The following is a 27512-nucleotide window of genomic DNA, read 5'->3' as shown; positions in this document are numbered from 1 at the left end:
GGACTTTCCCTGGGCCACACGGAATGTTTGTGGCAGAACAGGGACGGACTCCAGATCTCTTGGGCCCAGGCGGTGCTCGAACCCCTGGATAATCCTTCCTCTTCTGAGGTAGAGAGGTGCTTTTTGAAACAGGGAGGGCAGCTTCCCCAAGTGAGCCTTACCCGGGGTCTATGCAGTCCTGGATATCCGCCACCCAAGAATGTTTCTGGAGGGAGTCAATGGTTTCCAGAATATACTCAGCACCATTCTCCACCTAGATGGGGAAAAAAGGGTGGTGGGGGAGAAAAAGACGCAGTCAATTTACAATTCCTTTACCTGTTTAAAATAGACTCTTCCTCACTTTGCCACCCACCCCTGAGATGTGAAAAGAGAGGAGAAATAAACTGCATAGCCTCTGTTTAACAATCAGACTGGATCGTGGAGTTAAGTAAATGCTCGTATCACACCTTCACCTACCACTGTAATGCAGCCACCGCTCTGGAGCATGGGCAGCTGTTAAATACCTCACAGCCCATCAGTTCGAAATGGGAAGTGAAAGAGCATATCGTGTCCAAAAGAAATTATGATATGGGATGGAAGGGGAAATTTTCAGGCATTTGACTGTAACTACCTAAATTGGAATTAGACAGAACTCTGAGGCGAACATCCCTACTTCTGTGAAATGTGCCATGGGATTTTTAATGGACATGACTTCAGTGTAAAGGCTCATCTGAAAAAGACAGCCTAATCCCAACACCACAGTACCCCCTAACTCCATGCTGGAACATTAGCTCAACACTGACTCAAAGGAAAAAGCCCACTTACTGATCAACCAGCCTCACTTCCTGCAATACCCCAGGCTTTCTTTGAAGGTCTCTCTTCCACATACTGACCAGGCCCAACTCTGTTTGTTTTACCACATCGGATGCCACAGCCAGAGGCAGTATGGCCAACCCCAAGTGTGCAAAAAATCACAAGTCAGAATTAGCAATGCCATCCCCAGCAGATATGCCTAGGGTAAGCCGATGATTACTCCATTCCTGTGATTTACCTCACAGTAAGTGAAACTGATACCTAAACTTTAAAAGAAATAACACAAAATATGCCTGGAAGATTTGGGGATTCTTAAATCGTTTGAACAAATGGAAAGGAAACAAAACACAGTGTTTAGATATCTTGCAAGGCACTATTTTTCTTCACAGTGAAAAGAAATGTAAGCATACAAAAGGGAGTGCTCAGTTAAAGGGTGTATAAATACATTTTGGCTGAAAGGAGAGACAAATTGCAGGGCCAATTTACAACAGAGATCCTCTGAACTAGGGGGAAGGTTTTCCATTCACAAATATCTGCATTTCCTCTTCCCTCCATCATAAACCCACTGTTGCATACAACTGACACAATTACTCCACACATCAAACGCATGTGGGAAGCTGAGAGTGGAAGCCTGCTGCTTTGGCTCAAAAGCTACAGACCTCCTCCACCTGAGGAGAGCTCCAATAGCCAGAAGAGGTAATAGGTCCCTTATCTTTGCTGGGGGTTCAGCCACTACATCAGTCACTTCCACACTTCTTCAGGGGGGCTGGAACAATTTGTAGAGTGGGGTGCTGAGAGCCATTGAACCAAACTGTAAACCCTGTTTATAATGGAAACCACTTCAAGCCAGGGGGTGCGGGAGCACCCTCGGCACCCATAGTTCCGGCACCTATGTGCCTCTTCCCAAAAGACATCTTTGCAGTGCATCATCTGGGTCCAGCTGAATTCCCCACACTCGCTAATTCTTTAGGCAGAAGAGGTTTGTGGGAAGAGAGCAGTGTGTAAAGAGGGAGAAGGTGGCTCTGGGACTTTTCAGAGAGTCATTTAGTGGTCAGCACCACGCCGATTCCTGAAAAGTCAGCACACTTTTTAAACACTTCCCCTCCCTGAGGAGACAGAGAGCAGGATCTCAACAAGCAATTATGGGCTTTGAAACTAACAAACCAAATAAACCCTTAGGGGAAACAGGGACTGAAGCAAAGGGGAGAGCCGTTATTGTTAGGGAATTATTGGGAAAATTTAGGAGAGGAAAGAAGGTGCATTCATCCAGCTGCTATCCCAGGACACGATTCCACCTCACCCATCACCTGCCTTGCTCGCTCTGGAAAGAGAAAGTGTGAGGAACAACCCCTCCCCCCACACACACACAGCAGAACACCAAATACAAAGTTTTGTGCCTCACAAAGCCCCTTTGTCCTCATTGAAAAGGAGTGTGGGTGAAGTTTGCATAAGTTCGACTTGTCAAGGAACCGCCATCCAAGGGAAAGAACCATTTCTATGGCAACCTCTGTGTGCCACGGGGCATCTAGTCAATTCAAAGCGCTTTCTTAAAGGCCTGGTAGTCAGCAGGAAGTGAAGTGCCAGGCTTTTAAATCAAACTATGGTAAAGACAAAGCAATACCATTCTACAGGCAGTTTTCCCCTTGACGTTTATGATTGTGAGAGCTTTAAACAGGCTCATCCACACAGGCAAACTGGCCTCTGAACTCTTCCTTTGAAAATATGCTTTAGGCAAACAATGGGGAAGAGGAGTGATTTAAGCAGCAATGGGATGGGGAGGGGGTGTTCTTGACTTTCCTAGTGGAAATGATGAGCACACCAGGTATCTAATAAACTCAGATGCAAGCACAAGGCTAGTAGCAGTCTGAGGAGTCCAGCACTGGACCATATGTTCTTTCTCCTGCGAGGCTGTTCAAATATCACGTTAGCCCAGTATGATTTGCTGCAAGGAAGGCAAGATCTAGGGTAAAATTCTGCATGCAAACATCAGTATTCTACATTAAGTGTATATAATGGAAATCACTGCAAGCCAGCCCCCCTGGCTCAGCACCTCTGACCCAAAAGACATCTTTGCACACGTGCACCATCTGGGTCCAGCTGAATCCCCACACGCTTTCCCCACACTCGCTTAGACAAAAGAGGTTTGTGGGAAGACAGCAGTATGTAAAGTGGGGGAAGGTTCTGGCTCTCGGGCTTTCCAGGGAGTCGTTTAGTGGTCAGCGGCATGCCAATAATGTGGAATACAGATGAAAATAAGTGCAAAACTCAACTCAGCCTTAAAACTATGCAGCTGCAACGGGCACTTCCCTAATAAATGAAATGCAACAGCCATCAGGTCACCAAGCTGGTCCCGATGTCAGACAAGGAGCTAGGATTGGGGCCTGCTTTGCTCATGTGCTTGGATTCTCCCCTCATACCCCCGTTTCTGGTTTCTGTAGCTCCGATGGAGATAAATTTAAGACAGCAGCCATGGAATAGAGGCTCCGGTGGAGGCTGATTCAGAGATGAGCACCTCCTACTGAGTCACCCTCAGTGCTTGCTGCAGCAAGCACCTCCTGGCATCCCACTGGGAGCTCAGGTTGGGTTCTGCCTCAGTCAGTGCCAACAGTAATAAGACATTGCATTGCTCTAGCTTCTCATGCCCCTGATCCCCAATTGCTTTGCTAGGAGAGGGAGCATTAGTGTCCTCCTTTTAAACGACGAAGGCACAAGGAAGGGAAACAACTTGTCTCAGGTTATACCCTACACCCAGGGCAGAGAAGGGAGCAGAACCCAGGTCTTCAGCCTCAACCCACTAGACCAAAGCTGCACCAGCTTGTGGGTTTGAACTGGGACCAAAAGCAAAGGGACCAAGATATCCTGAGAGTGCCTGATCTTGTGACCGTCCTCTTCTAATTCTGGGGACTGGTGTAGGTTGGAGAGTTCAGACAGGCAGTTGGATACCTGGATGATCACAAACACATAGTGCTGGCCCAGCCCTGGAACGGATGCTGGTGCACTGGAAACATCAGGCTATTTTCACTCACGTATGCACGCTAACCTCCTGGCTGTAGCCGTAAGCGTTTCTGATCCGGCTCAATGGGGAGCGATAGTCCATTAACACAAACATCCCATAGAAAGCAGCTGATGTGAAGTGGCAGCCACATTAGTCAGAGTGAAGCACTCTCTCTCTTTTTTTTTTTAAAAAAAATTTAATTTTAACTCAGCATTCATTGCGTGCTTTCGCGTGGCGGCCCCGGACGAGCCAGATTCTAGGAGCTCTGTGTTCTGGGGGCAGGAGAGGGAGGGGGAACCTGGATGGCTGGGAATGAAACTCAGCCACAAAAAGGCAGAGCTCAGCTCCAGCTGGGGGGGCAGCCGCCTCCCAGCTCAGCAGGCAGCATAGACATTTTCCACCCCTTCTGCTTAGGCCCAGTGGGACGAAATCCCCATTTGTAGGGAGAGTTTGTTAGCAGCAGCTGCCACCAGCATGCTGTGCGGGATCGCGTAGCGAGCTAATTAATTGTATTTTATGGAAAACTCTTCTCTGGGGTCTCTATAGCGAGAGAGGGAGACAGACTTTTAATATCTGCTCTCCCCCAGACTCCCGTCTGCTATGTGTGATTCCTCATCCCTAGAGGCTGTACAGCTTCCAATGCAAGTGAGGCTCCCGCAGATCAAACAGCATCTGCCAGCCCCTTATTGATAAAACCGTCACTCCACTCTAGTGGCCTAGAACAGCAGCATTTACATAACAGGGAGCAGCTCCCCAGGAGAGGAAGCATGACTAGATCCCCCCTTGGGGACGGTCTCTGAGTGTGGATGGATCCCCCTTTGCCAGCCAAACAGGGCTGTCTACCTAACAAATCCTTTTTTAAAAAGGGGAGAGCCTCTTCTGTAATCTCGCGATTTGGAGAGGTGCCCAGAAGGCAACCAAAGACCAAATGCAGCCTCTAAGAGGGAGAGGACAAAGCAGACAATCTTTTAGTGTACTGTTTGTCTAGAGGCCCCATTGTTCCAGGCACCATCCAAACATATAGGGAGAGAAAGTCCCTCAAAGAGATTACAGACAAGGCAGACAAAAGGTGGGAAGGGAAACAAATCAGAGGGGAATTAACTTGCCCAAGGTCACAGTGCCAGAAGTAAAATTCAGGGCTCTGGAGTGAGTTTTAGTGCTGGTTAGGACAAGGAGCAAGCAATTGCTGTTCACCTATAGGGGCTAAAAGAATGGAAAACCCTACGTGATTATCCAAGTGCACCTATCAGCTAGTGCGGGAAGATAACGATAGGAGCAGACCTGAGGGGAGCACTGAGTTAATTGTTGGGGAATTGTAAAGTGTAGTCCAACACAGAAAAGTAACTATGCAAAAATGGCACCAAGACAGATCACTTGCATATTTAATCTGCAATCTTCAGGCTTCACTGTAAAATATTAATTCTCTTAGCTCTGCAAAATCCTCACAGCTCCGAGGGAGTAAGCAGGATTCTATTCTGTTTCATGCATCGTCAACAGAATTGTTGCCCAAATTCAGGCCACAGAATCTTTGTTGCTAGAAACGGCTATTGTTACAGTGACCAAAACAGCAAGCTGGGAACTTTCTGATAAGGCAGAAAGAGCCCAGCTTAACTGGCAGATCCCAGGGTGAGGAGATGTGCATAGGGAAAATGCATTATTCTCCTTGTAAACTGAGCAGATTTGCTCCAGAAGCCAGAGAGAGAGAGAGAGAGAATCATACATACATGCCATTGTTATAGTCATTTTCCAGAGCAAGACAGCCCTAAGGAGTCTGGCAGTACACCAGACCTCCCCCAGCCAAACAGAGTGGAATCTGGCCCTGATTCGGAGCCTGGGCCCTCGGAACAGAGATTTAACACCATCACCATCTTGTCTCTCTGGAATACCCTCCACTGAAAAACACCCGTGAACCAAGCCTCATGACAGCACTGCACTCGCTAAGTAATGCCACCAGTTAGCTGCCACACAGTGCTGGAGAAGGTTACCAAGCGGGGGCAGGGTTTGCGTCAGGGACAGACCTCACGAGTGACTGCTTGGGGCCACTGTGTTTAAGGGTATGTCTACACTGCACACTAAGACTGGACTCTGACTCAGATTTGAGCCAAGGCCTGCTTCTGTCCAGACACAAATCAGTCTGACTCGGGTCAGCAAGCACTCAGCGCCCAGGTGGTCCTCTGATCCTTCTAGCAAGGAAGGGAAAAGAGGGCAGGGAGGGGGTCAGAGCCCGAGTCCTGCTGTGACTCGGGCCCAAGCCTTGCCCATTTTGCAGTGTGGACGCAGCTCAAGCCGCAGAGCCAAGTCAGAAGGTCTGCACGGTGTAGCATGGAAGCGTTAGCATGGCTGGGAGACCCAGATCCCACCAATGTAAACCCAGGTTTACAATGAAGCATGAACACTCAGGTGTGGACCCAAGTCCCACAGGCAAGGGGTTAGTGTGCTGTGTAGACATACCTTAAGAATCTCCATAGTCCAGCACTGTTATCAGTTCATCTGCCCCTTCCACAGTCCATAAAGATGGCTGTGGAGGAGGAGCAGCAAGACAAACGCAACAGGGCAGTTGAATGTTAATATTATACGTGTATGCTACGTTCAGGGTGGATTAAAGCACTAGAGGATCTTCAGGCAAACAGCTGGCAGTGGCCTGGTGCACAGCTGATTGGTGCCAGCCTTCTGCAGGGAAGAGGATACATGCCGTGGACGCAAAGTTCCCTTCCTCCCTCAGTCACCTCACCATGTGACGGGAGGGAAGGGCACAGGCACCGGATCTGTGCAGTCACTGGCTGCTGGGGAGTTGGGAGGAGAAGCCCAGAGCTTTGGTGGGTTCAGTACAGTCTCAAGGCATCCAGCGTGCCTTATTAGCCAAGCAGCCTTACCTTCAACACAAAGGTGTTGTCTTTGTCCGGCATCTCCAAAGGCATGGTTGTCCGGACCTCAATGATGGCCGAGAGTGGGATGCTGACCTTAGGTTTGGAAACCTGGAAGAAATAAAAGGAATGAACAGTGCCTGTAGAATAGAAGTTCTCCCAATGGGCAATACAGCCCAGCTCACAGCAAGGCAAGCTCCCTCTCCAGTCTGTGCAGTTATTAAAAAAAAAAAAAAAAAAAAAAAAAAAAACAATTTCCCTCATGCGCCTGATAACTCCAAGATCTTTTAATTAAGGCAAGAGACGCCCCGGTGGAAGATAGGAGAGTTAGCGCATTTCACTGCCAACCCGCTTGCTTATTTCAGTGCCTCCTGACATTCCAGCTCTGCTGACTCCATTAATGTCTCTGGGTTGTTTTTTTTTTTTTTAATCTCTCTCTCTTTATTAAGATGCGCTGGGAGGAAATAATGCTATCTGATCAAGGAAATATTTAGCATGCACAAAAGGCAAGGGGAGGCAGAGCCAGGAAAGGGCAGCCGGATGGGGAATGTGCCAGTTTATCTGGAAGAGAGAGAGGCATTTCAATAGGTAAGTGAAGACACATCTGCTTTGTCTATTGTAGGGAATTTTGACAAAAAGTTTCCCACTGGGGTTGCCACCGGCTCAGCTGTACCAGTCAGAGCTTTAGTGTGGATGCAGCTTTTCAACACAGCGTGCCAGAGCCTCGACTGCACTAGGGTTGAGACCCTCCACTGCTGTCAACTGAGTTCCCCTGATTCACCCCAACAAGAGGTTCCTGCCCCAGGGTACCCCCTGAAACACCTGAACTTGCTGCAGCAGCAGTGGGAATCTGCTGCTAAAATTCTTTCATGTAGACGCAGTCACATCTTTCCATCCCCAGCAGCAGACTCCAGAGATGGGTTTACAAACCTCAGCAAGGCCAGTTTGTCCATGGGGGGAAGAGGGTGATTGGCAATTGAAGCTGTACATGAGTAGATACTCCAGATGTGCTAGGCTCTGTACAAATACAAAAGGCAGCACAGTCCCAGCCCCAAAGACTTTATAATCTAATCTCTCCATGCCTCTGTGTCTTTACCTGTAGAGTGGGGATAAAAATTTACACCAGTTCTACACCAGGAGTGCTTTGCATGTAGCTGTATTGGAATACTACGCTGGCAAAGCACTCCTGGTGTGGCTGTAACTTACACGGCCAAAGCTGCACTTTTGCTGGTCTTGCTTATTCCAGCCCCCTAGAGTAAAACAAGCTATACTGTATTTCTCCACCGTTTCCTGTTGTACGGTGCTATGTCCCAGTGTACTGTTGGGCAGCTCATGTGTTCCACCCCAGAAGCAGCTGTTTCCTATGTCTATAAAGAGCTCCGTGATGAAGGCTCTTTACTAAGCAGTGGAAGACACTTTCAAAGTGAACCTTCTCCTCCTGTCCCCACCACTGGAAGCCAAAGGCAAGAACAAGCGATTTCAGAGGCATAAATGCTGCTCTCTTTGGGCAATGGGATGGTCTCTATACACCGCTGCAGCCCTGGTAACAGACATGCAACCTGATGCATGCTAAGCACTTTGCACACTTAAGGGCAAGATAAATAATAAGCTGCTGGGTATCTCAGCTCCAGATTTGTGGTGTCTCCTTTTTAATAGGGAGAGGGAGAATGTATAAGGGTTAAGAGCAGACAATATGGTCAGGACTCCTGCGTTCTATTCCCAGCTCTCCCAGTGGTGCGCTGTCTGGCCTTGAACAAGTGACTTGACTGTGCCTCAGTTTCCTCCATCTCCTAAATACTTACCTTCCCCTCACAGGTGTATTATGGTTGGTTGTTGCTCTCCACCCTCGAGGTGGTTGAATTTCCGCAGTGCTGTATGCTGAAGACAATTCAGTCCTGCTTCCATTGAAGTCTATTTCAAACCTCCCAGTCCCCCAGTGGTACAGGAGTGGGCCTCAAGTCTGACTGTGCAAACACTTGCTACTGAGTGTAGTACTTACTCCCATGAAACCAATGGATGTACGGCCACTAGTAAACATTATAACTGGTAGCAAGTGTTTGCAGGATTGGGCCCTAAATGTATACAACTCTTCGGAATGAAAGGCCCTATGCAAATGCAACATGATTATTAGTAAAAGCTTGTCTAGTAGCACATTTGAGCAACAATCCCCAGATTTCTAGTAAATTGGCCCCTAGAATTATCACAGTTAGGGATTTGGAAGCAAGAGTTTCTCTTAACTAGACAGACAGACTGGCTAATCCTCCCTCAAGCTGTGCACTTGAATTCAAAGCAAGCATCTAGAAAAGGAATAGAAAGGCAACATAATCATCAGAAAACCTATGAGTTATCCCAAGTGCCTCCAGACCCTAGACGACAGAAACAGGCTCACGATGCGCATAATGCCACAGGTTTCAGAGTAGCAGCCGTGTTAGTCTGCATCCGCCAAAAGAACAGGAGTACTTGTGGCACCTTAGAGACTAACAAATTTATTTGAGCATAAGCTTTCATAAGCTACAAGTACTCCTTTTCTTGATAATGCCACAGGTTACTAATAAAGGGTTCTGTTCTCATTTTGTAAATCAGTGTTGCTGTGAAACAGGAACCAAGAGCTGCCTTTCCCTTCCCCTAAGATTTCGTTTAGCTGGGCCTGGGAGTTTCTGACCAAGTTACTGTCACTGCAAGACTCCAAATGAATGAAGGCCCCTGATCTTTAGAAGTGCTGAGCACCCACAGAGCCAAGGACCACTGCACCAGCTCAGCGGCTCCCATAAACTGTCCTCTAATGCTTGTTTTGAAGCAATGAATTTGCAGAAGCTGCTGGGCTGGGGTTTTTTTTATTTTTGACCAGAGGCGGATCAGAAAAAGAGGAAGCAGCTGTTTAAAGGGAAGAAAATATGACATGAGCTCTTAGGGGTGGAAGGAAGAAGAGACTTGCTTTGACTCTTCTCAGGAACAGCAGACAAAAGAGCCAACAGAGGGAGTCTTCACCGAGTTCCCAGCCCTGCAAAAACACTGACACATGTGAGTAGTCCCACAGAAGTCAATGGGACTCCCCAGGTCAGTAAAGTTACTCCCTGCTTAAGTGCTTGCAGGATCAGGCCCTACGCCTGAGCTGCGGTTTTAGGGCTTGCTCAGAGACTCATCACAGGAATAAATGGGGGCAGGCAATGGAGGTTTTTGTGCTTTGAATCACCATCAAAACAGCTAGTATAACACCAAAAGGTAAGATGGACTGTTGCCAGGTACTTGAAGCACATTTAATTTCCCTTCATGTTTTCAATCACTGTTGCTTTGGGAAAATATACACACACCTAACTTTGTCAGAAAGTACAATATCCACTGGAGAGGGTTTTTTCTTTCTTTCTTTCCTTTTTAAATGAAAACCCAGTTAGCCCCTATTTTTGTAGGACCCCCACAAAAACAAAGTAGTGTGCTCTTGTGCACTCTCAGAAGCAAAAGTTTAAGTTCTCGTCCCACAAATGTACAAGAAAGCGAGGTTAACGCATCAGTGCCTCTCAAAGGGTTTGTTGGGAGTGGAAATACAGGAACATTTGACAAATGAAGAAGATAGATATCATTAGGGAAAGAAATTTAAGCGAAGGATTTCAGGAGGGTGTAACGATGATAATAAAAGACAAGACTGTTTTCATAAAAAGCACTTAAAAGAGGTCCTTTTAACATTGATTTTTTAAAAAGGGGAGATAAAAACAAACCTGAAAAAATACCTATTTCCAGCTATAATATTGCTTAACAGCAGTTACTGCTCCAGCTAAACCTATGGCTGTATCAATCTGTGCATAGACTCACAAGCACTGCTCCCAGATGAGCCAGTGCCAGCTATGCATCTTTCATGCCCTAACTGCTAGTGCAGAAAGAGACTCTGGGGCAGAGGGCAGGGAGCTGGGGATGGGAAGGAAGGTAATGCAGTTAAAATTAATTAAATAAACAAACAAACAAACCCTCTCACTGGGTCTCCAGTTCTCTAGGGGACATTAGAAAGGTTAGAAGTCAGTGAATGGAAACCAGATATTTCACATGTTTGATGACACCCAGAATTCAGACACTATAAATGGTTTCACCCTAATGGCTTTTCCATGTGTTCTGATCCGGTATCTACATGGGGGTTTTTCCTCCAGCTCCATTTCAGGTTAATACACTGTGAGGAACAGTTTATATTGGACTCAAATATCTTCCTAAAGGGTGTATATTTCTCTCTCACAACACACACACACACACACACAATTTTTATTGAATGTAAACATTCCTCTGCCAAGTTGTAAGCCCAAGTACAACAAGAGTAAGGACCTGATTTGAAGTCCATTTCAGATCAGTGGGAGATTCCCACTGGCTTTGAATCAGGGACTCAGTGTAGAAAATGACTCGTGAACGGGATTAGCCCCGTTCCACTGTGGAAGATGAGTGAAACACAAAAACCAACAACATAAATGGCCCAAAGTAAATTATCTATATTTAGTAACCTCAGATTTAATTAGTAATGACTACCTCATCTGCATAATTTATCTACTTGGAAGCATTAGTTAATGTTTCTACAGTGCTTTGAAGAGAAAAAGTGCAACGTGCATGCCAAGTAAAATTAATGTATCTCCACAGGTAAGAACTTAATTTTAAATGCAGGGTATGCTTTTTTTTCATCTCAGCAGGAAGGGTGGTCCAGCAGCCGGGGCACTAGCCTGAGATTTGAGAGACCCAAGGTCAATTCCCTGCTCTTTCATGGTCTTCTTGTGTGACCTTGGGCAAGACACTTAGCCTCTCCCACACCTCAATTTCCCATCTGTACAATGGAGGATAATTGCACTTCCCAGCCTTACAGGGGTGCTGTGAGGGTATACACATTAAAGACAGCGAGGGGCCCAGATACTGTAATGGTGGGGACCATATGGGGTCATTCCATAATGAGGATCATTCAGTCTCTGTGTTTCAGTGTCCCCAACTCTAAAGTTGGGATAATAATTCTCTGCCACATGTTTGTGAGATGCTCAGATACTTGATAGTAAAGAGGGACATGCAGGTAGGTAGATAGATAGATATTAAATTGCATAATGAATCTACAGTAGTTAGCTCCTTTTTCTGAAGCTTTCTTTAGGACCCTGTGGAAGGAAAAGAGTGCAGGGAAGAAAGAGATAAATAAATAAACGTTCAGGAAGGTAAGTAACTGAGAAGATCATTTGGGAAGGTGTGCTACGAAAGAGGAAACAGGAACAATATTTACTATATGGGCTAGAATGCTCCTGGCAGAGGACACTGAAGTCTTTCTTCTCTCTCATTGAAATGTTATGGGGGGGGGGGGTGTGGGTGTGGGTGTGAGAGCAAGCCTAAATGCCAGAGAAAGATTCATCACCTTACATTTCTTTAGCTCCATTCATCCCACTGGATGCAACAGCACTTTACAGACTTACCCACTGCTCCACAAACTACACACAAGAACCACTTCATCCACCTCTGAATGCAGCCAGTGCTGGAATGAAACACTGCAGCTGTTTAACAGCGCATAGGAACACGGCACACTTTTCCAGCTGAAATAACACTTTTCCGGCTGAAAACTCCCCGGCAGTTAGGTAAGCAGAATAGAAAGTTGGATTTGCCTAGGACATTGGAGGCAGCCTAATTATTGCTGCAAAGTGCCCTGGACCATTAGTAATCAAATGTGTTTAGGACCTTGGCTTTGCTTCTCACCTGAAAGAGAGCGCCTCCAGCAGCAGTCTCTTAAAGCCGTCCTGGGGTATTGAGTCAGCACTGATTCAGAGGTGAGGGAGGAAGGAGTGCCACCTACCGACTTATCACTACCTGCCTGACCTGCGGGACCCTTACAAGTCTCCAATGGCCAAGGCAGCTACTGGCTATGTGCTGAAACTCTCTCTCTTCAGGATGATGTCACTGACAATTGCCCATGGAAGCTGGGCTTGATTAGGCAAAACTAGGGAAGGTTTGGACTGGATTCCATTTAATCAAAGCCACCAAATTTCTCAGATAAAGATGTCTGGGCATACCTCAAAGGATCACAGTAGAGAAGCTACAGAAAAGGCTGAAGCAGCTACTCAGTTCTACACCCCTCACAATGTTCCCAATGCGGTTTCCTATGCATGAGCAGAGGTTCAATTTTGATTAAACTAAAAAACGGTCAGGAATTGAGGTTCCAATTTTAGCCCATCTCTAGGCGAAATCTACTCTCCTGAGGGCAGGAAAGGGGGCACGGCTGGAGTTCTTTATCCCCTGTCACAGTTACCTAGCGGTACAGAGAAACTGAACCTGTCAAAAACATGGGTGTGGGGTTCACAAGTTGCCTTCCTATCTGGAGGTGGGAAGGGCTAGTCCTGGCTCTGTACTGTGTACGTCTGAAGCGTGAGTGACAGTGTTAATGGGCCGAGAGAACTCAAGGCTGCTTAGGCCCATCACAAGCTATTTTTACATCCCTGACATCCAGTTGGTGACTGGTCAGTGCAGCTCAATGAGCAGCACCTGACAGAACCCTCGTTAGCCTCGCAGCTAACGAACAGGGAGATGTGGAGACGTTTCCGCAGCAGAAATGAAAGGTTAGAGGAGGTTCCTGTACGTTGCAGGTTAACAGCTACTAGAAAGCAGTTCACTGGTGTATTGGACAGCTCCTGGCTTCAGTCTCCTGCCAGGTAAACACCGGGATCCGAGTTCTCCCAAACGCCGGGCTGACTAACAGACTGCCCACATGGCTGATACAAGAGAAGAAATAGCAAGAGGATAGAAAGCTAGAGTGAGTCACGGACGCTTTGTTCCTAACACATAAGAGCACAAGTTACAGGGCCCTCTCGGTACCTGATCGACAGAGGATACGAGGCTTTTACACCCCAGATTGTAGCACTGGCTCTTTAGCTCAAGCAAGAACAGCTCATGCTTTTAGCTCTGGACGTCCCAGGCTCAATCTTCAGTGTCAGCCAAGATGGCAGTGATCACAACAGCAAAGATGACATGTCTGGGCTCATCACCACCAGAAAAAGAAAAAATACTGCATTGTATTATTCGCATGATAGCACCAGGAATAACTCAGCTTGCTCTTGCCAGCGTAGACAGGAACCAATCCACGTTACGGAGTCATGTTACACCCCTGTAACAGGATTACCAGTCTGATCCCCATCTACATGAGGCAACAAAAGCCAAGCTTTAAGCGTGGCTGATTGGGGTACAAATCATGTGTATTACATGAATCCCAAGACAGGGTTGCGAGGCGGGTGCAGATGGATGCCTTCAGTGCTTCTTGCTATTTGAAATCAGACCCTGTCCCTAAAATCCAGACAAAGTAGCACTCAAACAGGAATGACTGAGTCCCTGAGGGACTGGATGGCTTGGGGAGGGGAACTGGTGAGGAAGCTGGTGACAGAGTAATTGGGGCCAGGTCACCCAACTCCCAGGCTAGAACCCTAACTACTAGGCCATCCTTTCTTAGTGATGGATTTGGGAAGCGTCACTATCAAAAAAGGCTCGCTGACAGCCTCAGTAGCTGTGCCTGCCTCAACTGGCCCTTTTGCTTTCAGTCTTAACTTAGAGGCCAGTGTCTGAACAGATTAACATTAGGAAAAACTTCCTAACAGTCAGGGTGGAGAAGCACTGGAATAAATCACCTAGGGAGGTTATGGGTCTCCATCATTGGAGATTTTTAAGAGGAGGTTAGACAAACACCTGTCAGGGACGGTCTAGATAATACTTAGTCCTGCCTTGAGTGCAGGGGACTGGACTAGAAGACCTCTTGAGGTCCCTTCCAGTTCTATGATTCTATGATTGGGGATACTAAATTCCTCTTTCACCCCTAGGAGGTGGATTGTCCAGTTCTGGGGTGAGGCACATTGGTAGTGGGAAAAAAACCCTCCAATCCCTATTCAAATCCAGTTCAAAGACCTATAAGATAGATAACGAACTAGGAGCACTGGGCATCAGGAAGTCTGAGCGGACAGTAACATTGTTTGTCAGAAACTTGGTGGAGAGTTTGGTACAGACAAAATAAGCAAACCCACTGAATTATACTTCATCCCATAGAGTGGATTACGACCAGGAGGTGGAGGATTAAAAGAGACCACCTGAAAACAAGAGAGGAGCAATACCCATCACCAGGAAGCAGTACACCAGCCCAGCAGAGAGCTGTAAAACCGCCACGACCGTCTGGAGCTCTGATGAAGCGCAGCTTGGAGACGTGTCAGCTGGGATCTATGGCTTCTCGGGGCGAGGAGCGTCACATCTATAAACTCTGCAGCCTGCAGCCAAGCAAGTCAATATAGATAGGAAGCTCAGCCATGAAGAACCTACAAGACCTACCTTTGGTGGCACATAAAACTCCAGCAGGAACCTCTCCCCCTCCATCTTAACAGCCTTCCTGAGCATCAGCCGACATTTCTGCCACTGAGAGCTACCCACACAGTTTGTGTCATCCGCCACCATGTAGCGGAGGGTGCCTTCCCTCTGAATATCCACCAGTTCCACCTTGGAAGACTGGACTTTTGACAGCCGCAGCTTGTGAGTCCATCGCTCCCTCGTGTCATTGTGTTCCTTGATCACAGCGGGACAGTGCTCTCTCTCTGACCTCCTGCCACCCTGCGTGGCCTCCACACCTGGCTCCGGAGAGGACTTCCTGTGCCACATCTCCTTCATGCCATCCACCACACACAGGCTCATATTCCTCAAGGAGAAACCTTTCTTGAATTTCGGCTTGGAAGTAGCATGGACAGAGACGTCCTCTGAACTCCGAGAGTGGCCGTAGGAAGAAACTTTATGAGCCTGAGCCTGCTGGGACTGGCTCAGATATCGGCTGGAGTTCACAGGGTTGTCCATGCTGTCCAGGGATTCTGTGGAGGTCTCCTCTTTCCTCTGGAGGATGTCTCGGCCGTAAGGCATGTGGCAGTTCTGTAGCCCCACAAAGGGTACTATGTTGTACGTGGTTGGGGAGTCAGACACAAACACTCTACTGACCTCCAAGCTGAAGATGTCCAAGAAATTGGCAGCAAAGTGATGGGAGAAGGAGGTTTCAGCCCCCGGGGTATCGTAATGGGGGTTCTCCCTCAGGAACTGGCAGAACTTCTGAGCAAAGTCCACCGCAGCAGCCTGGGCATGGAGCTCACAGAATTCCCTCCAGTCGGGAAGCTGGGAGGAAGACTCTTGGCAAAGGGCATCACCATTCATGACTGTCCCATTCCACCTGCCAGCAAACTGCAAAGGCAAATCAAAGAGAAGGTTAATGACAGTTCAGATAAGGAATTCCAAACACAAACACACACCCACCACTGCAGAACTATCCATGACCAAGGGAATCCACAAGGAAAACAAGGACAATTGATGGTATGTAACATTTTAAACAGCTGCAGTCACAACATTCCACCATGTCTAGAAAGCATGCAAAACTATGGTTAGTGCAACCTTATTTCTGCCTCTATGATCACCTCACTTCAGACTCTAGCCCTAAGATGTTCCATGTCTTAAGACCACTGACTAATGGCTATGATCCCCAAGGATCCCACGGGGCTTTGCAGGGTGGTGGGATAGTGGGAATCAGGTTCTAGAACACTGGTATCTTAGTTAGCACATCCTGTTTCACATCTGGGTGCTCACATCAGCATTTTCACAGCTAAGATACCAATATGAACACCCAAAATACGGAACTGGATGCCTTAAATTAGAGGCCTACAGTTGAAAACCAGGCCTTGTATATATCATCTGCACCATGATGACCTCACTCACTACTGAAACACATCCACTTCTGGAGCAGAACATATCCACCATTTAACAGCAAATTACAACACTTCCCTTCATGTCAAAAAGAGAAGAATACTGTGTTCAACTGAAGCTACAAGAGAGACTTTTTTGGTAAGCAAAATGTAAATACCAAATACAAATTTGGCTAGGACACAATGATCAACAGTCTAGTCTTTTAAAAGAAGAGTGCTACCATTCCGCAATGACGGATGGTTCTCTCAGCACCATTACTGGGACAGAGACAAATACGGACTCAGAAGGAAGAGTGTCGTCTACAGAATCACCAACATCGCTTCCTGTGGTGCAAAGTTTTTCCATAGACGTGTCTTATCAGCACGCAAACCAAGACCCTGCCCTGTGTATCGTATGAGAGCAGACAGAGTCCCAGCCAGATGCAGCAGGGCTAGGCAGACACCACCAACCACATGGAGGAAAAAAATAAATAAATCACAAAATAGCTGCTTGGAGTTCAGAGGAATAAGTCAAAGTTAGGGCATACATAGAGAGCCAGCTATGCACAACCTGCCTCCGGAGCCACACAGTGAACGAGGAAACAGGAAATTCCATCCATTCAGAGTTCTATTCGATTCTATATTTTTACACTGTCGTACGAGCGCCTTCCAGTAGTGCTTTCAGTAACACGGCCACACACCTGTCACACGTTTGTTCTCTTATCCTCTCCCCAGAGGGAGAAGTGCATGGAGTGGAGTGCCTTATTTCGGGAGAGCCCTCCTGCAATGCTGTTACTTTCTTTTCCCAGGAGCAGGGATTATTTCGGGAGATGGCATCTTTTACAGATGGAGTCAGTGGACGACGACAGGAGCTGGGAGGGTCTCATCCAAGTGACAAGGGAAACCCCCCATCGGTTAATTCAGGCACAGCTGCAAAAGCATAAAAAGCCAGCCTTTGCTTTCACTTCTGTGCTGGAATAAGTTAAAGGACTCTGCTGACATAACCAGCCTCTGCTATTGCTGAAGCTGGAGGTGGAGTGATACCAATCCATGCGCATGGCCTGCCGCCTGCGGGAGTCATTCATCTTCTCAGGAGCACACCTGGACCTGATATGCCCCACTAAGTATTAAATCCTAGCTGGAAATGACCATGCTCATCTGCTCCTGAAGTTACACCAAGCACTGAGAGGGGCTGCTGTAGTGGTTTCAGCTCCCTCACACGCTCACCCTCTCATCTTGGATTGGGTGTCAAGGGGGCAATACCGTGAGCAAGGTTAGAGCAATTAACATGAAAAATTGCTTGTAGGGCCAGCAAATGAATCCAGCTAACGGACCATTGTAACTGCCTTTTGCAGCCATCCATCATGTATCTAACTACACAGATCCCTCCTGTTGCGAGATATGACCTGACTTGCATAACCCATCAACACTGCACAAATGTACAACCCCATCTGTTTTTATCTGTAGTACAGTAGATTCATAGACTTTAAGGTCAGAAAGGACCATCGTGATCATCTAGTCTGATCTCCTGCCCATTGCAGGTCACAGAACTTCACCCACTCCTGAAATAGACCCCCAACCTCTGGCTGAGTTACTGCAGTCCTCAAATCATGGTTTAAAGACTAGAGGCCCTAGCCGAGATCACCAGCCCCAGCATGCCGGGCGCTATACACACCCAATCCCCAAAGTGCTCACACACTAAACAGACAAGACAGATAAAGGATGGGAAGGGAAACAAGTGTGCAGCTCACACTTCATTGCTGGGTTCATTAAGTCAGGAGCTCTCTAACTTTTGTCAGACTGTACCTTAAAAGGAAGAGCGTGTGCCTCCAGATTGGCCTCCCCTCCCATTCAGTATCCTGCCGTCCCGCCTCCTCTCCCATTCACAATTGCCTGACAGCTCTGATGTAGCTACTCGCAGAGGCTGCCATTGAAGAATAGCATCAGGAAAGGATGTGATATTTTTAGCTGCTGTTCAGTGCAATTCAGCAGCTGAAGCGAAGGAGGAGCCAGCCAGCCCTATATGGTCAGCAGGTTCGATGCAAACTGCCAGCACTTGTTTTGTTGAACTCTACTCTACAGGCCACTGCTGGTCAAGAACCTCAGGGTCAGGTCATTGTCTGTCTGCAGGTGGGACTAGAGGGGACTGGTCCTTACAGCATACGCTCCAGTGCTTGTGCAGCTCACCCAGGTTTCTAGCTCTGCCCTGGGGAAAGCATTTCACAAGCTAATAAGCTGAATCGCCTGGTGAGGAGAAAAAAGAAAAAAAAAAAGTAAAATAAATCTGTTTTGTCCTCAACTCCACCCCGTTACTCACACTTTCTGCGAAGGCACATTTATAGCAAATAAAGGTTAATAAATGCTGAATAGGTGTTCTATAGTGTTACGGGCATGAGGAGTTCATCCTAGTGACAGAGGATGTGGAAAAAGCTAATGTACTCAATGCTTTTTTTTGCCTCTGTCTTCACGAATAAGGTCAGCTCCCAGACTACTGCACTGAGCAGCACAGCATGGGGAGGAGGTGACCAGCCCTCTGTGGAGAAAGAAGTGGTTCGGGACTACTTAGAAAAGCTGGACAAGCACAAGTCCATGGGGCCGGATGCGCTGCATCCGAGAGTGCTAAAGGAGTTGGCGGATGTGATTGCAGAGCCATTGGCTGTTATCTTTGAAAACTCATGGTGACCGGGGGAGGTCCCGGACGACTGGGAAAAGGCTAATGTAGTACCCATCTTTAAAAAAGGGAAGCAGGAGGATCCTGGGAACTACAGGCCAGTCAGCCTCACCTTAGTCCCTGGAAAAATCATGGAGCAGGTCCTCAAGGAATCAATTCTGAAGCACTTAGAGGAGAGGAAAGTGATCAGGAACAGTCAGCATGGATTCACCAAGGGCAAGTCGTGCCTAACTAATCTAATTGCCTTCTATGACGAGATAACTGGCTCTGTGGATGAGGGGAAAGTGGTGGACGTGTTGTTCCTTGACTTTAGCAAAGCTTTTGACACGGTCTCCCACAGTATACTTGCCAGCAAGTTAAAGAAGTATGGGCTGGATAAATGGACTATAAGATGGATAGAAAGTTGGCTAGATTGTCGGGCTCAATGGATAGTGATCAATGGCTCCCTGTCTAGTTGGCAGCCGGTATCAAGTGGAGTGCCCCAAGGGTTGGTCCTCGGGCCAGTTTTGTTCAATATCTTCATAAATGATCTGGAGGATGGTGTGGATTGCACCCTCAGCAAGTTTGCGGATGATACTAAACTGGGAGGAGAGGTAGATATGCTGGAGGATAGGGATAGGATACAGAGGGACCTAGACAAGTTAGAGGATTGGGCCAAAAGAAATCTGATGAGGTTCAACAAGGACAAGTGCAGAGTTCTGCACTTAGGACGGAAGAATCCCATGCACCGCTACAGACTAGGGACCGAATGGCTCGGCAGCAGTTCTGCAGAAAAGGACCTAGGGGTTACAGTGAACGAGAAGCTGGATATGAGTCAACAGTGTGCCCTTGTTGCCAAGAAGGCCAATGGCATTTTGGGATGTATATGTAGGGGCATTGCCAGCAGATCGAGGGAACGTGATCGTTCCCCTCTATTCGACACTGGTGAGGCCTCATCTGGAGTACTGTGTCCAGTTTTGGGCCCCACACTACAAGAAGGATGTGGAAAAATTGAAAAGAGTCCAGCGGAGGGCAACAAAAATGATTAGGGGCCTGGAACACATGACTTATGAGGAGAGGCTGAGGGAACTGGGATTGTTTAGTCTGCGGAAGAGAAGAATGAGGGGGGATCTGATAGCTGCTTTCAACTACCTGAAAGGGGGTTCCAAAGAGGATGGATCTAGACTGTTCTCAGTGGTTGCTGATGACAGAACAAGGAGTAATGGTCTCAAGTTACAGTGGAGGAGGTTTAGGTTGGATTTAGGAAAAACTTTTTCACTAGGAGGGTGGTGAAACACTGGAATGCGTTACCTAGGGAGGTGGTGGAATCTCCTTCCTTAGATATTTTTAAGGCAGGCTTGACAAAGCCCTGGCTGGGATGATTTAGTTGGGGATTGGTCCTGCTTTGAGCAGGGGGTTGGACTAGATGACCTCCTAAGGTCCCTTCCAACCCTGATATTCTATGATTCTATAGGTGGTTGTAAGCAGAGCAGTAGAAGGTATAACCATGGCTTACAGCCCTCTATAATAAGGACACTACTGGACCCTAACAGTTGCTTAGCCATTTATTGGAACATCTATGGATGATTCTTAACCTTTTAAACACTCTGGCCACACATCCCCGGAGTAGAAAGTGTGATCGCTTTTATTTACTGTTGCTTGGACCCTTCTCAGCATCTGTCCCCACAGAGGCTGGGTGGAAAACAGTGAGCTTGAAAGTAAAACCACTTTCCCCAGGGGAAGTGCAGGGTCCTTTCGAAATCCCTTGTGGGATCAAGTCTGGAGCAGAGACAGAAGCTCATGAGCGTCAGCCTCTGAACATGCTTCTGCTTGGGCCAGAGACAACCTTTCAAGCCGACACAGGAAGAGGAAAGGCAGAAAGCCCAGCGACGTGGTCTAGATAAGATGAGCAGAGAAAAGCAATGTGTTTTGGGCTGGGCTTCCAGGTTTATACATTGATGAGCAGAGCTGCTAATGCCAGAGTTGGACTAGCTCTTGCTAATATGGTGCTGAAGATTAACACACAGGCTCGGGAGTCAGGATTGCAGGGTTCTCTTTCTCTACCCTGACACAGGCTCATGATGCGATCTTGGGCAAGTCACTTATCCTTTCTGTGTCTTGGTTTCCTTATCTATCTACCTACCTATCTAAAATGAGGGTGAAACCTCACAGGCATGGTGTGGCCAGATCTAGCTTGTTAGTGTTTGTAAGGTAAAGAGATCACATCTGTTCCTATGATTATGGATAAAGGAGCCAATTCTGCGTGAGCCCTGGGTTGGACACTCCCAGCGAAGCCAGGGAGAGACCCTTATAATCACAGGCTTGACCAAGATTATAAATCCAGCTCACTCCCCGTCAGTATCAATGGAGTGCTAGGTGCAGAGAGGAACCCAGGGATATTAATAATGCTTTGATGGGAAATCAAGCCAGCAGGAGCTGAGTGGGGAGGGCAGGGGAGTCTAATGCTGATCGTTATTGATGGCAGGGATGGACTGCGTCAAGGGCAGGGAATGTCACACGGATCAAATCGGGAATGCAGAGTCCACCCAGCCCCTGACAGCCAAGCAGCAGGATTAGATAGATTTCGAGGCGCTTGCTGCCTGAACTCATTGGTAGGGAAGCCAAAAAAAATCATCACCACCCCTCTGGATGCAATTTGGGGCAAGCGACTGCCCTGCTTCCAACAGAGCAACACCCTCGGTGGAAAGAGAGCCATGCTCATTTGTTAAGCCAGCCTAGCAATTAATTAAGGTCACACCTGGGCTAATAATTTCTCACCTATTGGGCAAGGGATTCAGAGCCATTAAGTGCTGCTCTGAAGCTGCGTTGCTGGCGTTCAGAGAATTCCTTTTCATTACGGGGAAGCCTTGCCTCTCACTCATCTTCATCAGTGTCAGGATCTATGGCAGGGCAGCATTCCAGGAAGGAGCTGCAGCTCCTGGGTGAATGGAACGGGGAGGGAGACCAGATTCTACTGCAAACGTACATGTGCCCCGAGTAAAGCAACTGACAAGTAGCCCATTCTGCAGGTGCATTCACGGTTCTACAGCTGTGCAAATCTTGCCCACAGCTGAGGAGGCCTTCATTTGACTGCTAGCTGTCTAAAGGCAGATTTTTGGCATGGGAGAATAAAGTGGGACACCCCTTTTGACATAAACCCTCCCTCCCAACAAACTGGGCATGCAATATCTCCCTACCCATAACGAGCCATCGCCACGCATGGGTACAAGTCTGTGTGGATACATGGGTACCCTCAGTCCGAGAGAGAATGAATGGACTCTCAGCTTTACAAGTCTGGAAATCACACACACATACACACACACCCCTACTTTGTACTGACAGCAGGGTCTGAAAACTGTTTTACATAGATTAACCTTCACATTCACAGAGGAAGGAGCATTAGACTATATTGGGGGAAGGGAAGGGAAATCCCTTTCTGACCCCTGCAGGTGTCTGGCTGAAACCATGTGGTGGGTTTGGGGATGGGAGGTGAGTTTCTCTCTCACATGAAGAGGTCTGCAATATGAAAGGACTGGAGAACCCCTTCATGAGGCCACGTTCATTTAGAATGTAGATGAAAGGGAGCTGAAGCAGTGCTAACAGTGGATAAATATTTAACAGTGACCCCCCCACCACCACCTAGCCCCCAAGAGTGGAGCAGCCACCATATAGAAAAGAGAGCAAAGGAAGGAGCCAATAGCAGCTCAGTGGTTATCCCAGGTGGATTATAAGAAATTATTCCATGTATTTAAGATTCTCTAACAAGTCAAGTGAACCAGGCGAGAAGTGAATTATTCATTGGCTTGGCTCAGTTTTCAGCATTGTTTGGTCTTGGAGGGAGCAGACACTGGAGTAAATTTATAGACCGAGATGCTTCAGGATGTTGCACCTGTCTAGTGGGCTGCTAGGATGCTGGTTGTCACCCTGGAGTCTGCATTCACACTTTGTAAAGCTCTACATAGGACGCAGAGCTCATTGCTGAGCAACAGTGTGATGGGGTTCATTCACCACTGCGGCGCCTCCTGCTGGCTGTCCTGGGAATTAGCTGTTTGCCAGTGCGCCCTCTTCTGGTGATGTCTTGCCACCATCACTTCTGCTCCAGGACCCACGTCACTCCAAGGACCGCGGCAGCCTCTTCGGGACACAGCCCTCCAGCTATGCTGCACTCCATGTTCCCCCCCTTCCAGGGGAACGTACCACAGTCCGACGGTCCAGCTACTTCCTCAGTGGCGAGTGGGGGTGAGAGGGGACCCGGGCCTGCCCGCTACTCCATGTCTCAGCTCTGAGATCTTCCAACAGAAGGCACTATACAGGTGTGTCCTATTGCTTCATAGAGAAAGGATTTTGGTCTGTAGTCCCATCAGACTGGCACGTTTCCCTCAGCACTATTATTCATATGAAGCGAGTCTATCTTCTTTTATTCATCCGAGAAGAATGGGAGATTTGATCACCGCAGTATCTCAGATACGGCGGGAGTCTCGCCATTCCCCGGACACACTGCCAGCCCCCAGGCAGCGGGAAGAGCGCTGCAGCTGGGTGAAAAGTCCAGCAGCTACCGCCCCTCTGCTAACACCCCGAGAACAGCCAGTGCAGAGTGCTCCAACAAGCATGCACGTGAGGCTATTAATATTTCACCCTCGCAGCACCACACTGGGCTCGGAGAGGAGTTTTGTCAACAGAACACAGCACACAGTGGCAGGGCGAGAGCGGGGCTGGCTAGAAACTCAGCATCGATTGCCGGGAACGCTATTGATTTTTTAAGTTGCTGACAAGTTTGGAAGAAGTTCCATTCACTAGAATAGCAGCTTCCCACAGACAGTGGGTAAAGGCGAAGGAGGTCAGCAGTAATACCTTCTGTTTTCAGGAAGCAATAAATACAACAGCCTTTTATCGCCTCAGTTACACAATCCCACTCTCTCTGCCCCAGGGAGATCCAAGTGCCAGATGGATGAATTAGAGAGAAAGGGGAAAGGTATAAAGGATTTTATTTAACGTTATCTACACAGTGCCAAGGAAATGCCTTGAAGGCAGACCCAGCGCCTGTTGATAGAGCCACTGAAGTGGAACTGCGAGCAGAGACCTGCCTAAACGCAAGCTTCCAAGAAATCCCTGGAACTGGTGCGCTGGACCCAGCCACCTCTGGAGTTGGGCAACGATTGCTAGGGTGGGAGAGGTGAAATGGGTTTTGCAGAACTAGAGATGACTCTGAACCAGAACTAGCTCAAACGCCCCCTCAACTTTGAGGAAGGCTGGATCCAAATGTAGTAACTCGAGCCCATCTTGAAGCAATGTCCAACATAAGTGCAGTTTAGATCTGGATCCCATTTTATCAGCCTCCATCCGCCTTCCCTTGAGGCTTGTGGTGGACTTAAGAAAAACGGTTCTGGTTTAGGGCAATTTTTTCCCGGAGAACAAATTCCTCAGTTTAGCCACAAAAGAGGCAGAGTCCCAGGATCGACCATGAAGGCTTCCCATGCACCACACGGCTGATCGGTCTCAGCTGTCCTGGCGGGACCCCACCTAGTGGCAAGAGGTAAATTCAGTCTCCACCGTCCTGTCAGTCCTTGCCCTCTCTGCAGCATTTGCTAACATGGCACCAATTAGTGCAGACTATGATAACGATTTGTGCGATGGGTGCAACTACCCTCACACTGACTATTGCAGAGCCATCAAGTGGCAACGAGGTGCTGTGTAGAAAGGCCAAGACAAACCGGCCTTCCTTAGCCCTGGTCCAGTCAGGAAGGTCTTAGCTTTCTGTGCAATTACGCTTCCAGGCAACTGCTGCAGATGGAAAAGAAAAAAAACTAGCAAGAGAAATCATGGGGAATGCCTCAATATACAAATGAGATGCTCTTCCACCAGTGCCCAGTTCATTGGCTGCTCATCTGACAATTAGCTGCACCCTTCCCCCAACCCTTTTGGAAGGGGAGTGAGAGGTTGGGAAAGCAGGAGGAGAACAATAAAAACCTTCTACTAATTATTCAGAGATTAACTTCCATTAACGTGCCTGTTATTCTGTTTGTTTCTTACACTAGCTGGGGAGAAAACACACCAGGATGTGGACTAATGACAATAAAAGGGTTACTTGTTTGTACGTCAAATTACTTAGGTCATTTTGAACACCAGAAAGAACATGGCCTTAGGCAGATTTTATTCATGATGGGACATTTATTTTTAGTAACTAAAGAAAATATTTACAGTTCTGGAGTATGAGACAGCTACTTGGGCATGTTGGGATCATTTATTTCCTAGTCCTGGATGTTTGGGGGCTTGCCATCATTAGCAAATGGGATAGAGAGTTGCTCACTCAAAAGTTACTTTAATCGGGATTCTAAATGGGAATTAGGTACCTAATTCAGAGTGACACCTAATTCCTGCAGGCACCTTTGAAAATTCCCACCCCAGACTCAAGGCCAGTGCGGCGGGCAGGAGGGAAAAAAAATAAAGTGTTTCCTCCTAAGAGCCTAGTTTAGTTTATTGCTTTGGGTTATTCCACCTCTGCCTTATATCCTGGGAAACATGGTCTTGTCAGAGGCCATAAATTCCATTTGTTTTATTATTATGACCATGCAAAAGTATTATTGATTTTTCATAAAGCCACTAAGGAGCCCCATCTGAAAGTTCCCAACACGATTCACCTTCAGGATTTATTGATCTTGTATCCGACTTGGTAATGTGGCCGTATTCTTTATAGGGCTTATTTTAGCTTGGAAAACCTGGAAACCAAGGAACCAAGGAAACCAAAACCAAGGAAAACCTGATCCGAAGTAGCACTACTTGTTAAGATATTATTTATCCCCTGTTCCCAAGATGTTCTACAGGTCTTTCATACCAAAGCCAGGATTTTAGTCTCAGCCCATTAATTTCTCGGGCTGGATTTCTGTCATGTCTTTTGTTCCATTTTTGTATCCACGACTTTTTGAAACTACACAAAAGTTACAACAACAGAAGATGCATGACCCACCAGAGTACAGTCTGCATAAAATTTAATGGCACCAGCACATTTGGTTTCACACCTTGCGTGCTATGGAATTTTAATCTGAATTTTCCAATAAACATGATATCTCCTCTCTTTATAAACAGTCCTGAACCGAGACTCTCAGACTCCCTATTTGGTACCATTACTGTGCCCCATGTTTGTATCTTTCTTCCTCCGTCACTGGTGCGCAGAAGGGCTGACATCTCAACTGTTCCTTGTCAGGTTGATTCTCCATCAGCTAGATCCAGGCTGTGTGACCAGGTCACAAGTTGCAAGAGCTCTTTTCCCACCTTAACCACGGAAGGAGCTTTGTCCAATTTCTGACCCGTTCTTTACTTCGCCATCCCCTGGCTGACAGCTGAAGACAGGTCTTCTTGCTGGATGATTGTCACTTGGTTGACTGACTCTGGATCCATGAACAGATCACTAAGCAGCCAGGACCTCACAGGGGAAATGATCCATCCATGCTTCAAGCAAGTTGAGGAACAGAGTGCTACATGCTATCCACGGGAACCAGTACAGATCACCAGCACTCCAGAAAACCTCAAGACAGGGGAACAGCAGCACTGATCAGACATCCATTTTGTTGCACCTTCTATTGACGGATCCTAAAAACCACACAGATGGAAGAGACCAAGTAGATTATTCAGCCCATCCCTGGGATTCTTTCCTACAACGCATTTCCCAAGGCTCAACCCAGTTCTGAGAGACATCAACCACTTTCCCAGGGAAAGTCTAGCTGAGCTCAGCTCTAGGAAGTACGCTTCCTAATATTCAATCTGTATGATTGTCTCGTTACTTCTAGATATACCCACATTAAAGAATTAGGTTTCTCTGCATTGTGCTTGCACAAATACTTGTAAGTGGTGTTCGTAGCTAAACCCCTTTTCTTCCCCGACGGCTGCCATCTTGGCCAACGCACCAAGGACCGAACCAGGCACCTCCAGAGCTAAAAGCAGGAGCTGCCACTGCTTGCGCTAGAGAACTGAGGCTCCCAAGGCGGCACTGTAACGGATTCCTATCCTCTGTGGATTGGGCACGGGGATTTGTGGTACACATTTAGCAGTGGGTTACAACACACCCACTCAGCTTTATATAGATGAAGAGGTGCAGAGCAGCCTATTGCACAGTGAAGATGGTTGGAAGAGAATCTGCTGAAAGTGCTACTTAGACAGGACTTTGGTGCGAAGCAGAACTACCTGGTTGTTTATACCATCCCCATCTCCACGGTACCAGGACACCCAATGTTGATTCAGGATGTTCACACCGAATTTGAGAGCAAAGAATGAAGCAAGAGCATAGAAATAATTTCTGAGAACTGAGTATCTTAACAGTGATGTGGGAAAAGGACTAGAACAATAAACACATCCTTGCATCCACAAGGCAGATGGTGAGAAACATCACAAGAGGACTGTGGTCAATCAAGGAACTTGACTTTGGGATTAAAAAAAAAAAAAAGTGGTTTATTCTGGATTTACCAGCATCAATGAGCCCAGGGCCAAGAAGCAAAATGCTGACATTTCTGATGTGAGTGGCTCTTTAAAGAGCTCCC

At 47.4% G+C, this 27512-nt stretch overlaps 1 protein-coding gene across 3 annotated transcripts in view; it reads right to left on the bottom strand.

The window, feature by feature from the left end:
* SH2B2 (SH2B adaptor protein 2) overlaps nucleotides 1-27512 on the bottom strand; it is a 64270-nt gene that overhangs the window by 13444 nt on the left and 23314 nt on the right. Inside the window, exons 1-4 of one of the 3 annotated variants that reach the window (XM_043531073.1) lie at nucleotides 23633-23637; nucleotides 14950-15837; nucleotides 6661-6762; nucleotides 162-253 (exon numbers count right to left, since the gene is read on the bottom strand). In XM_043531073.1, coding sequence (XP_043387008.1) covers nucleotides 162-253; nucleotides 6661-6762; nucleotides 14950-15810 — 1055 coding nt within the window. In that variant the 5' untranslated portion in view covers nucleotides 15811-15837; nucleotides 23633-23637. Of the gene's footprint in view, nucleotides 1-161; nucleotides 254-6660; nucleotides 6763-14949; nucleotides 15838-18137; nucleotides 18222-23632; nucleotides 23638-27512 lie in introns of those variants that run through there. The other 2 variants (XM_043531072.1, XM_037880725.2) reach the window with 2 other exon arrangements.

Source organism: Chelonia mydas, chromosome 17 (genome assembly GCF_015237465.2).
Source record: "Chelonia mydas isolate rCheMyd1 chromosome 17, rCheMyd1.pri.v2, whole genome shotgun sequence".
Lineage (NCBI taxonomy): Eukaryota > Metazoa > Chordata > Testudines > Cheloniidae > Chelonia > Chelonia mydas.
This window is presented reverse-complemented; position numbering and strand designations above follow the sequence as displayed.